At 32.1% G+C, this 12693-nt stretch overlaps 1 protein-coding gene across 1 annotated transcript; it reads right to left on the bottom strand.

The window, feature by feature from the left end:
• Positions 1 to 140: 140 nt before the first annotated feature.
• On the bottom strand, positions 141 to 10634 carry LOC131179137 (protein GAMETE EXPRESSED 2-like). Its single transcript, XM_058145096.1, is given in 18 exon segments — positions 141 to 273; positions 275 to 359; positions 479 to 573; positions 763 to 926; positions 1172 to 1328; positions 1511 to 1749; positions 2121 to 2350; positions 2996 to 3223; positions 3341 to 3558; positions 3793 to 3917; positions 5016 to 5324; positions 7582 to 7720; positions 7799 to 7884; positions 7966 to 8166; positions 8540 to 8866; positions 9381 to 9719; positions 10101 to 10436; positions 10506 to 10634. Coding segments are annotated over 18 exon segments (3411 nt in total). The 5' UTR covers positions 10597 to 10634; the 3' UTR covers positions 141 to 231.
• Between the last annotated feature and the right edge of the window lie 2059 nt (positions 10635 to 12693).

Below are 12693 nucleotides of genomic sequence, written 5' to 3'. Positions count from 1 at the left end.
TCACTTTTTGGAATAAAGCACAGGAAACTCGAGTATATGAACAAAAGAGTTTGGGGAAAAAAAAAAACTTATTCGAGTTAAAGCATCTTCAGAATGTGCAAATCCTTGCATGCAGAATAAGGAATAGACATATGTTTCAATAACAGTAGTAAAACAATCTAATGTCTTCTCAATTCCTCGAATGTCTACATCGCATGGTTTATAATTTCACACAATAGATCAACTTCTTGTTTATGAAACCTTCTCAATAGCAAGTGGCATAAAACTAGGCAGAGTTTTTTAGACGGTGACCACTAGTAGATTGAGAGGGGCTATGTACATCCAGGCCAGATTCTCTGACTCCAAAGTGACGGCAAGAGCTGCATATTCGCAAAAAAATGTTTGTTAGTGAAGCCAAAATGTGTAAGAAAAGCTCAAACTCGTTTCTCTACCCTAGCTATGAATCCATTTCCAAAATGTCCTGTCATTAGCTAGTCACCGCTGTCGAAAGTTCGAAGGTCGATGGAAGAGTGAGAGAAGTCGAGAACAACCACCAGTGAATTCAGTTGTTTTCTCAGATAAATCAACCCTTGACTGCGTAAGATAATTCAAGCAACATTAAAACTTGTGCTCTAAGTAACATCCAAAAATTATGTGTAACAGTATTATGGGAAAAATGTACTAGTTCAGCTGGAGGACATCATCAACAAAAGTAAGAATGAGCTAGCTAATGTTAAAATGCCTCAAAATACATGTGAAAACCAAATCCCAATGCCTACTTACAGATTCCTTTTGAAAATTTCGCAAACCAGACTGTTTAGAGTTTTGGAATTTGCAGTTGCTTCTTTCATTCACAAGAAGAATTGCACATTTGCATGTGAAGAATAGAAGTACAACTCCAAAAGAGAGAACCATAAGAAATTCAATAATGACAGCTGATCCAAGGGCTGCACCCACAGAATGAAATTAATCTGAGTTTACTAAATACAAAAAAATTTATGTCCTTCACTTTGCAATATTCAGTAATGCAGTGCTCATAACAAGTTATTACTTCAAACAGACGCAGTTTGACTCGATAATTCATAAAAATAAGGCAAGTTTCTAACATCTAATAGAATTAAAAATAATAAAAAAGTAATCTCAAATAAAATAAAGCAAGTTCTGGAAGAAAATTTTTAACATTGTCACTTACTATGAACTGCCAATGAACTCATTGGCCTTTTTCGGATAAGATTTACAGAAGCCTTGACATGTAAAGGCATTGAAATATTGTCAGCACAATCTGAATAACAACCATAATGTCCCATATCATTTAATTTCAGCGTCAAAACAGCACCATTTTCTCCACCCTATCCTCCAAAAAGAAACATAAGAAAAGAAAATCAAGTCTATTAACAAATGGATGCTTAATTTAAGCTGTATATTAAAAAAAATAATAAAAGCAAAGTGTATCTTCTCACACTTTTAAACCAGATACACTAGCCTGGAATTTATATTTCTTCTAAAACTTCCAATAAATGAGCATGCTCACATGATATGATAGTTGTTGCATGACAACGTTGCAATCAATAATTGTCCCCTGAAATCTGATTCCTTTAGCTTTGACCATAAAACGCTTTGAGATAGTAACATATGTCTGAAGAGGTTGCCATTGATAGCTATTCATTAGCCTCAGCTCAGTTGTATCTATAAGTTCAGCTGGTAGGCTGGTTACCAAAAATCCATCATCAACTTCAACAGAAAATGCGACTATAAAGCGAGACTCTTTGCCTGAAACATACCAACAAGCAGAAAATAAACTACCCAAAAGACATTTCTAACAAGTCTATCTTAATTTTAAGACCTAAAAAGTCCGCCACTTTCCCTTAAAAAAAAAAAGAGTAGATTTTTCTTAATTTCCATCTAGCTAGTTTGATTACCATTAAGAATGGAAAATTCTACCATTAAGTTGTCAGTAGAACTTCCTATTCAGATACTAATGCAATTCACTCGATTTGAAATTTATCATTTATGGATAAAGCGACTTAAACTTCAAATTAGCAAATTTAACTTTCAAAGAAGTACAATTCTCTTTAGATTTAGTATAAAATTTTTCATGTACGATCAATTCCAATGTTTAAAGAAAACATCCATATTTATACCAGGGAAGTTAAGAAGATCTGGATCTCCAACACAAAACTCAAACTTGTCTCTAGCTTTGTTAAAGATCAGTGACTCATCCTCATTGCCCTTCAATGTGATAAATTTGGGAACGTTAATAAATGGAGGATCATTGATAGGCTCCACAAAAGCTGGAACTGCTAAATCAGTTATCCCATTCTTGTTGCCGGCAGAAACACGAACAGTATCATCACCACTGAAATTATCATTTCTGATTAAGGTGGGGAAAAAAGTTAAATGGCACATACTAAAGACCAGACCATGAATATATAAAGTTGAGAGAGATTTATGCCACAAAAACATCAAGGAACATTGGTGCCGCTCTATTATCCTGCAAACAAAATTTAAAAGCTATAAAATGTGAATACAACTACTTCTCTACCTCCTTTCCTATTCCTATTATTTCCTTTTAATTGAAATAATTCATCTGTTTTTTTCTTACTTTTCTTAACATTAGATGGGCATTAGGTTCCAAAGTATTACTACTAATATTAAAATCCTTTAGTAGACAGTCCATGTATCGCAAAACTGTTCAATAAACCACAGATAATCAAATTTCCAAACTTAACTAATATTTAACTGCTTTATCCTTCCATTTTATCCCATGTAAATCCTTTCTACATTGAGATGATGGTCATTTTCTTATGAGATTGTAGATTCATGAAACTTCCCTGTCACTTTAAAAAAGGAACATAAGCAAAAATCATTGACTGTATCATGGAGAAAAACTTTTTTTTAAGTTCAGTAAGGGGAAGAAGGTGCTCGACTCCCTCATATGGCATTATCAGACAGGCACTCATTGGACTACTGGTCCAATGACTTCACGAATCTAAACAATAGGATAAGTAGATAGTACCCGAGGTATTGAATTGACTGAAGTGCTAGATTCATCAAATCTACAGACCCCTCTAATGTCAAACTCTTTGCTTCATCATCTTCTTTCTTGACAGAAAATTCCCCCCAAATTGGATGCCAAAATTGCATCAGCATAGGAGACAAAAACAGAGTTCCAGAGTCTGCTCTAAGAGTGACAGAAATGTTCTCCATTGGATCAGAAGACCTAATCTCAAACCCTGAGAAACCACTGCAATGCACAAGAATCATAACATCAGAAGAGCATAAATCCAGTAAAACATCAGCCAATATAAAATTTCAAATTACTAACAACAAAAATAAAGTTTAATGAGAAATGGTGATGTACCCATATCTGGGGCTTATCATGTCCTCAGTTGCTTGCAGTTGACTTGGAGATGAAATAAACTGGGGTGGGATATTAAGAACAGAAATGTTTACAGCAGCAGAAGCAAGATTGCCATTTACATCCGATATTGTATACATAAAAGAGTCACTCCCATAATAATTTTGATAGGGGGTATATCTAAAGAAATGTCCATCCTGTAAAAGTGAACCATAATCTGGCTGACAAATTACAATGCAAAACAGTATGTCAATTTTCCAAGCAAGCTCTTCCAAGAAATAAATCAGCAATATAAGCATAATCTCAAATGCAAACTGACAAATGTCATAATAGCTAACCATGTAAAAATAATTGCAGTTGCAGATGGAATAACATTAGGAACATGAAAATAATGTGATCCTACTATTTGCAAGAAAAGAAAAGACATTATAAAAAAACTACAATAATTGTCTTACTTTCAAAAATTCAACAATGCTTGCATTGTGTCCAGCAAAGTAATCATTTGCTAAAACATCAAAAGCAATAGACTCATCCTCCCACACAGAAATTTTATCATCATAAGCTTTAGGAAAATATTCACCTGGAAAACATTGAAACCAGCTATCTTAGAAAAATATCAAATTTTATCCATCTAATGGAAAACAAATTACAATTTAGAGAGCCCATCATGTAGAAATGGTAAAAAAAAAAAATTCTGGTATGTCCACCATGGCAATCACAAATACATCACTTCCATGCAGAAAGTGCTGAAATGTCTCATTGTCCCCCATTCAGATAACTATGTTCATGAATTTTATCTTTTATGTTCAAACAGATAAATCACTGATCTCATAATTTTATCCCACTAAATAGCCTTTACTGAATGGAGATCTTCTTACATGCAGTTGGAAAGAGGGAAAAAGAATAATAGTATGTATACAGTTAAAAGTGTGGAAAATTACCAAAATCTCCTGTGTTTACATAATCTACACCTTGCTCCTTTTTTTTTCTTTTTTTTTTTTGTCAACATGCATTATATAGGTTATAATTTCTAAATTCACTTAAATTTGAGTCTCTGTGTTATTGTTCCATTGACCAACCTCTAACAGAGATGTCAAATAAAACAACTTTAGTCTATTTTTAAATGGAATAGGTTATATCTCCAACAAAAATGTATATCAAGAGGGTTCTTTAAATTGCCCAAGTAAGAAAACATATGTTGCCTCAAAATTATGTTTCTTGCATATATCATCCTTATAAATCCATACTCTTATTAAATTTCCTTTTACCAAAGCTGCTGCTGCACTCAAAAATCAATGCTACACATGATAATTATCATATTTTGTTGAATAAAAATTTCAAAAAAGAGTTGATCACCTTAATTTGCACCTAGCACAAGCCTTTTGGCCTCCCTACTTGAGATAACGTACTATCTCATGGCTTTAAAAACAAATCAAATCAGGCATTTCTACCAATTAGAAACCGATGAATATATAGTGCTTTGTCATTTTTCATAGAATTCCAACGATAGTTTCCTATAAACCTTAAACAAAGTTTAAACATCTTCAAATCACATACTAAGAGGACAAATCAAGTTCATCTTGCTATACCAAAGACACCACCAAATCCTAAAGTATATACATTAATGATAGTTTATAGTGAAGAGAGATTACAATGTATTGATGCTGTTATAACTTACCACCATACACATTGACCCCAAAAGGGCATGGTGAGAAACGTATGCCATCAAATGAAACACACATCTCATAGGTTCCAACATCTCTAGCCATATATTGACAAGTATATGACCCATCATCATTATCTACAAACATCCCAGTCGAAAAACCAGACCTGTTGACTGAAGCAATCTCTAGTTTCAGCAGTGACTGTTGGGACAGGACAGGATTAGAAAATGTGTCCATCAATTGGACCCATATTTCATTCTCAATAAGCTTTGGCACCTTGGGAGCAAATTTCACAACTTTTGAAAGAGATACATTAACCTCACCTACGAAAAGTGAGAAAAACTTTAGTTACATATCAAGGAGAAACTTATAGTATGCAATTATTTGAGATTGCCACCATTATAGATCAAGCAATAAAAAATAAAACATGAAGGAAAAAAGCCAACTACACCAATGAATAACAACCACAAGTGTAAAATGAAACATTGAAATAAAAACTAAGGATTTATTGTCTTGAAGTTCAACTACACGCCTTTTGTTTTCATAAAATAAAATAAAATAAAATAAGTCACTAAATTTTACATTGTTCAATTATTCATGAGGTATTTTAAGTTACAAAGACACGAGTGCACTTTAACCTACACTTTAAAATCAAACGTGGATATTTTTTATTCATAAATTGCAGGGTTTGCCTACATGAACCCAAATGTATGCTATGATTGTATTAAGGTTTTCAAACCTGATTATTGAACTGGTAAAGGCAAAAGTGCTAAGAGTTTAAGGTTGAACAGAGTCTAATCGGTATAAATTTAAAATATATATATATATATATATATATATATATATATATACTCAACTCAACTCAACTCAACTAAGCCTTTATCCTAAAAATTTGGGGTCGGCTATATGAATTCGCTTTCTCCACTCTAAACGATTTTGGATTAAATCCTCAGAAATGTATAATGTTTCTAGGTCATATTGTACTACTCTCCTCCAAGTCAATTTAGGTCCACCCCTTTTTTTTCTTTCTGTCCTCTAACCTAATGTGCTCTACTTGTCTAATTGGAGCCTCTGTATGTCTACGCTTCACATGACCAAACCACCTCAATCTCCCTTTTCTCAACTTATTCTCAATTGGCACCACTCCTAACTTTTCTCTAATACTCTCATTACGGACTTTATCTAGTCTAGCATGGCCACTCATCCACCTTAACATTCTCATCTCTGCAACTCTTATCTTAGACGCATACAACTCTTTCAGTGTCCAACACTCACTACCATATAACATGACCGGTCGTATGATTGTACGGTAAAATTTTCCTTTCAAATTATTGGGGATCTTGCGATCACATAAAACTCCCGTGGCACGTCTCCACTTCAACCATCCGGCTTTAATCCTATGACTAACATTCTCCTCACATCCCCCATCTACTTGAAGGACTGAACCGAGATATTTAAAGTGATTACTTTGGGACAGTACCACTCCATCCAAACTAACTCCTTCCCTATCTCCAGTTTGGCCTTCACTGAACTTGCAATACATGTATTCTGTCTTCGTTCTACTTAACTTAAAATCCTTTGACTCTATAGTACTTCTCCAAAGCTCTAGTTTTCTATTGACTCCTTCTCGCGTTTCATTTATCAGAAAAAAAAAAAAATATATATATATATATATATATATATATATATTATATATTATTAAATTAATAGTCTCTTCAAAAATAATAATAATAACAATAATAATAATAATAATGATAGTGTATTATTACAATTACTAGTTTGATATATTTTATTAATAATTGTTAAAATAAAGCTAGCTGAATTCTATATAAACTTTTTTCTTAAAAATAATTTAAATTCATGTTTGGAATTTTATTTTTTGAATAATAATAATACTAATAATAATAATAATAATAATAATAATAATATATAATTAAAAATAAGAAAAAAATTTTCACAATAATAAATTTTTATATTAGTGAAAAATAAATTTTGATATATTAAAATTTTATAGCATAATAAATAGATAAAAATTGTTATTATAAATATAAAAGATAAAAAAAAAAAATGATTCAAGTTTACACCAACTAGATAAATTATTCATACCCTTATTGCTAAGGAAATAGGTTGGTTTGATGAAAAAAAAATATTCTTCTACAAGTCATGAGTTCAAGTGTTCAACACCCCCAATAGACAAGACATTTTTTTTTTTCTGAGGAAGAAAGAAACCCATTTTTAAACCCAGACCAGATCTGTCAGTGGTCTGATTCCTAGATATCCCAGTCCAGTCTTGTCCGGTTTTGAAAACCATGGATTGTAGTGCAAGTGCCAAATTAGCTTAGAATATCAAATTGTTATGAAAATTATTCTATGATTATTTTTCTTCTCACACTAATTAAGCAAATGTGAAAAGCATAATAACATTCCAAATAATTTGCTTCTTACCCACATTTTAATATCTAAAGCATTATTAACTATAAAAATTGAAAGGGAAACATTTTTGTTCACAACCGCTAAAGGCAGAAAGGGAAAGTAAAAATGACGCTAACACAAAACAAAAATCTAAAAGACTTACTATACCTGCTCTAACTTCCTTTCTGAATGAGTGACCACTCAGTAAAATATTTCCACAAAATACATATATTTCATAGATTCCACTCTTCTCAGCAGTATAAATCACATTAAAAGCACTGGCCAGAACTTCCGAGTGTCCAGCAGACTGAATAAAAGAGAAGAAGAAAAGAACGTCAGAATTCTCAACAATGACCAGAAGGAAATATATAAGTACACAACTTACAATGTTCCTTGGAACATCAGATGGTGCAGGAGAAATTTCTGTTTGGCTGATAGTAGCATAGCTGAGTTCTTGAGCAGGTCCATTCCCTATTCAAGAGATGCATGCCTCCTCGTGAACCTCTGCTAAAATTGTTCATCAAAAGGGAAGAAATTATAAATAGCAGATACCATGGATGATTGGAAAGATGCTTGGCTGCACATTATAGGAATCATTCTCCCTAACAATCTGCACTTTAATACTTCCTAGTTCAACAAAAGCAGGATATTGATAAATGTCAATCAAATAAACCGAAAACTGTGCAATTTCACCAGCAACGGAATCATTTAAACCGGATCCGTTGACAATGCTGGCTGATCCATCACAATAACCTGTTCAATTGAAACGTAAATTTGCATTTGTTTCAAAGAAATAGTAACATACATATACATAAGCACTAGAAGCATCAAAGATGAAATGACTCCAAATGATGTAGAGTTTGGGGGGAGGGGGGGGGAAGGCGTGGGAATAACACAAAACAAAATATGACAATTATTTATGGTGTGTAATCAAACCTTAATTTGGCATCCTTGCCAATGGCAACAGCCATAATCAATAAATAGCAGACTAAAAATTTGTCGTATTTTAGAAAGGAAAAGGAAAAGAAGTATTGATATGAGGGGAGTAGGGTAGAGGAAGGCAAGAGCTCAACACTAGCACCATCAGATTTTCCAATAACATAATTAGCAGATATGTTGAGCATACCTATAAAGACAGTATAAGCAAATGGCATATCGGAGATGCTTCTATTATGGTTCAAATTAGATATAGTGAGCAAGAAGTTTCCTGGTTCCAATAGACTGAAAGAGAATAACTGTATTCCTGGTACCATGTCTTCAAAGTACAAATCTGCGACAGGTATAGACAGATTTGTATCTTTTTCAATAATATCAGCATCAAATTCGTATAATCCAGAAACAAGATTCCCATACTGATCTTTTTGATGAATAAAAATTTCCATTTTGGAAAATATTTGCCAAGCGTTTGTCTCAAACTTCCATTTTGGCAGGCAGTTGGAAACATCCAGAGGCCCTGCAAAAAGACAGTTCAAAAAAAAAACACACATAACTTCATGCTTTTAACAAGATAAAACTTAAGATTATATGTTGGTTCACGTCAAGCAGAATCAACAGCAACATTTTCAACTTGGGCTTGGGAGTTGTACCAGCAACACAATTTGGATACAAAGAAATACTAATGAGTTTTCTAGATTTTACCCTTCCCTTGCCCAGTATAAATTATGCATTTCTCAATGAAATTTGTTATTTGTCATATAGAAACTGATAAGACAGAGTAAGAGAGTTCCTCAAAATTCACAGAAATAATGCAACTGTTTATGGCATTGTAACGAGAATGGACTTCAAGACAATGTAGAGTTATGCATTGTAAGTTTATAATATACCAATTGATTTCATCAATTTCAACATCTTCAGAAAGAAAGACCTAACTGAGTAAGTAATGAATTGATGAAAAACCAACTCTTATTTGCAAAATTAATCCCTCTAAATACAAGTTATGAACAAATGAGGAGCTACAGCACAATCACCTGGATTCACCTTCAATGGAAGTGGACAGCCATTCAAGGTTTGATTTCCTCCTTTCACATGCAATAGAAGGTTTCCAGCTTTTGCCACAATAAACTCAATGTTAATAAAACCAAGCCCATTCCAGCCAATATGAGTGATGTTTAGCACATTAGCAAGGGAACCATTTGCATAAAGTGCACACAATGTAAAATTATAGGGACGCAATTCTTCACGAGTTGAAGAAACATTATTCCCAAATGCATCTCTAGGAGCAATAAAAACTGTAGCTCTCTCCCCAGCTTCAAACTCGTTTAAAAATCCCATCCATGAAGCTATGCAGACAGATGGATAAATTTTACCTTGAATCGGAAATAGCAACTGCGGTTAGTATGCATCTTTACATGTACTTGACAATATAAAAGTCCTTGAAAAATATATATCAGTCAATAATAACATTTCACAAAGAGATGATTTGCAAAGCATTATAATACTGAGCAATAGCACAGGTGTTAAAACAATCAATAACACTTCACCAATAATTTAACATGATTACATTTTACATATGCTTGCAAAAAAAATTCAGCTTTCCTTAATTAAAAAACAGCAAGTAAAGCCAAAATAATTAAAATAACGAATTGCCTTCACTTACTAATCATTCCCAGGGAAAACGTTTATCATAAATCAAGTTCTACCTTAGACGCGAAAATAGAAGTTAAATGCTAAAAATTGCATATTAGGACCTGGCACAGTTTCGAAATGGAGAGATGAATCAAATACTTTGAAAGAGTCATCATTGATAAAGACATTAAAAACCCCAACCCTGATTGGAGTGAAGAGAATTCTCCAGGTACTGGTATCCCCTGCAGTATCCAGGAAAACCCCAGACACAAAAGAATTATTTCCTCTCTTCCCATTAACTGTAAGGGTAGGATTGAAAGCACTTTTATCAAGTGAAACATTTCCTTTACTGTCAAACTCTCCCAGTACTATGATCTTTATGGCTGCTGTATCCCCAGCTTGGAATTTGTTGTTGTCATTTAACCAACTGAAAGCGAAATTTGGAACTTGTGCTTTATCTGCGAGAGATTAAAGGATTTCAAGTTTCTTCATCACAAATTTTGAAACAAGTGGTAATCATAGGATACCTGAGGTTGATGATTCAAATGAAAGGGAGGAGAGGGAAAGGAAACCCAGGAGGGAAATGAGAGTACTACATAAGCGAACTTGAATTGCCATAATTGATTGAGAGAGAAAGAACCTGAAACTCGCATTTGTATGGAAAGATTAAACCTTTGAAAGTGAGGATGCTTGTCGATTGGACTGATTTCGGAGCAGTTATCGACGGTTACCAACCGTTGAGAACGTGGGTCGTAGTGTTTGGTTTTTTTTTTTTTTTTTTCCCCTTAAAACTGGATTATACATCCAATTCGCTCTATTTTCAATTTTTTTTCTAATTTAATATAAAATTTCAATTTAAATTTAATTTAATTCAAAATTTAAAAAAATAAAAATTAAACTTCTTAGTATTTAAAATTAAATTAAAAAATTAAAAAAATTAACTTCAAAATTAAGAAATTAATTTTTTTTAGTCATGAAATGTAATCCTTAATTTTTAATTTTTAAATTAAATTAAATTAAATTAAAATTTAAATTTTTAATAAATTTAGATAAAAAATAAAAAATAAATTAAATTGAACGAGCAGATTCCATCTCATGGGCGAGCCTTAAATTAATCCTATCCTAATAAAATATTATTTTGTATAAATAAAATATTATTTTCATTTAAAAATTATTTATTATTTTTAATTAAAATAAAATTTTAAAAAATATATATATAAAGAACAACAATTGGTTACAGCACCAGGTCATTTATGTAAAATGATTTTCTTGTTGGTGTCATGGATCTTGGTAATGTAAAAGAAACAAATAGAGAAGACCAACAGCCGAGAGCAAAGAACGCGAACTTGCGAGCGTGAAACCGAAGGCTTCAAATCCCAGGCTACTAAAAAATCAGAAGAGGAATCTAAAAAGGGAAGAAAAAGACCACTAATGATGGAAAGCCAAGCGCTCCAATTTTGTTTTTCAGTTTTTGATTTTGTTTAAGGTTTTGATCTTCTACTTGAATCTTAATGTTTTGGTTTGGTGTTTTGTTCCTTTGTTTAAATATGACATTTTGATTTTGGACATGTTTTGTAAGGAGGAAAATAGTCGGAAGGGGAAAAAGTTAAAATAAGTAAAAAAAAAATAAAGTAAAAGATGAATTCCCTCATTTTGTAAAAAAGAAAAGGATAAAAAAAAGAAAAGAATTGTAGAATTATGTGGAAAAGTGGGGAAAATAATTTTAATTTTTTTGTTTTTCTCTTTATTCTTTTTTCCCTCTAAAAATTATTTTATAATATAATTTTATTTATTTAAAATACACATATTAGTAAAAATATAAAAAAATTCACTCATCACTTTTCTTTTTGGTATGGGTCCGCAAGTGCACGGGTCACAGTAGTATAGTTTTAAAAATAATATCGTTCCCACAAGGAATTGTGCTTAAATTGGAAATAAAAAGATAAGCTAATTAGAATGGTAAAATTTAAAGATATTAAAAATGAAATTTAAAATTAAAATTGGTATTTGAGGAATTTAAACTAAATCAAACAATTAACTAAATTAATTGTTCTAGATTACCAAAATTTAAATTTAAATTGCTAATTATGAAATTGAGAGGAATTAAATCTAAATTCAATAAAAATTAAAGTGATTCTAGAGATTCGATTTTTAATATTATTTGCATGTAGTTTATCCCTAATTTAGCCAAACATATGAGAATTGCAATTTTGAGGAAAATCAATTCTTAAATCTTTAAAACCTTTTTCAAGCATTTCAAAGTTGGTATTCATTAAATCAAACCCTGTTTTCACGGCATTTCAAACCTAACAAAAACCCAATTAAAGCTCTAATTGATTTTGGAAAGTCCCCTTAATCCTCTTAGCTTATCTCTAACACCAAGAAAACTAAGTTTATTGCAAGATTATCTATCCCAAATATTCACTTTTCAGTCCATCTATCAAGGATTAAAGCTTAACTTAATGAGAGCCCATTCATTAAGCAAGGCAACAAGCTCACAAGCAATAAATCAAAATGTAACAAATCTAATTTAAATGACTAAATCAGTTCAAAACCACAATACAAAGCAATATTTACAAACTCATCTCTAGAATCTCAAATAACTACTCACAAATCATAGTTTCTGTAACACCCCCATTTGTATAGCCTGGTATATTTCGCTGTTCCGGTGACCGGTGTCGGTCCGGACAATTAAGGGGATTAGAACCACACTTA

This window comes from Hevea brasiliensis, chromosome 1, assembly GCF_030052815.1.
Source record: "Hevea brasiliensis isolate MT/VB/25A 57/8 chromosome 1, ASM3005281v1, whole genome shotgun sequence".
Lineage (NCBI taxonomy): Eukaryota > Viridiplantae > Streptophyta > Magnoliopsida > Malpighiales > Euphorbiaceae > Hevea > Hevea brasiliensis.
The sequence above is the reverse complement of the archived record's forward strand: the minus strand, read 5'-3'. Positions and strand labels throughout refer to the sequence as shown.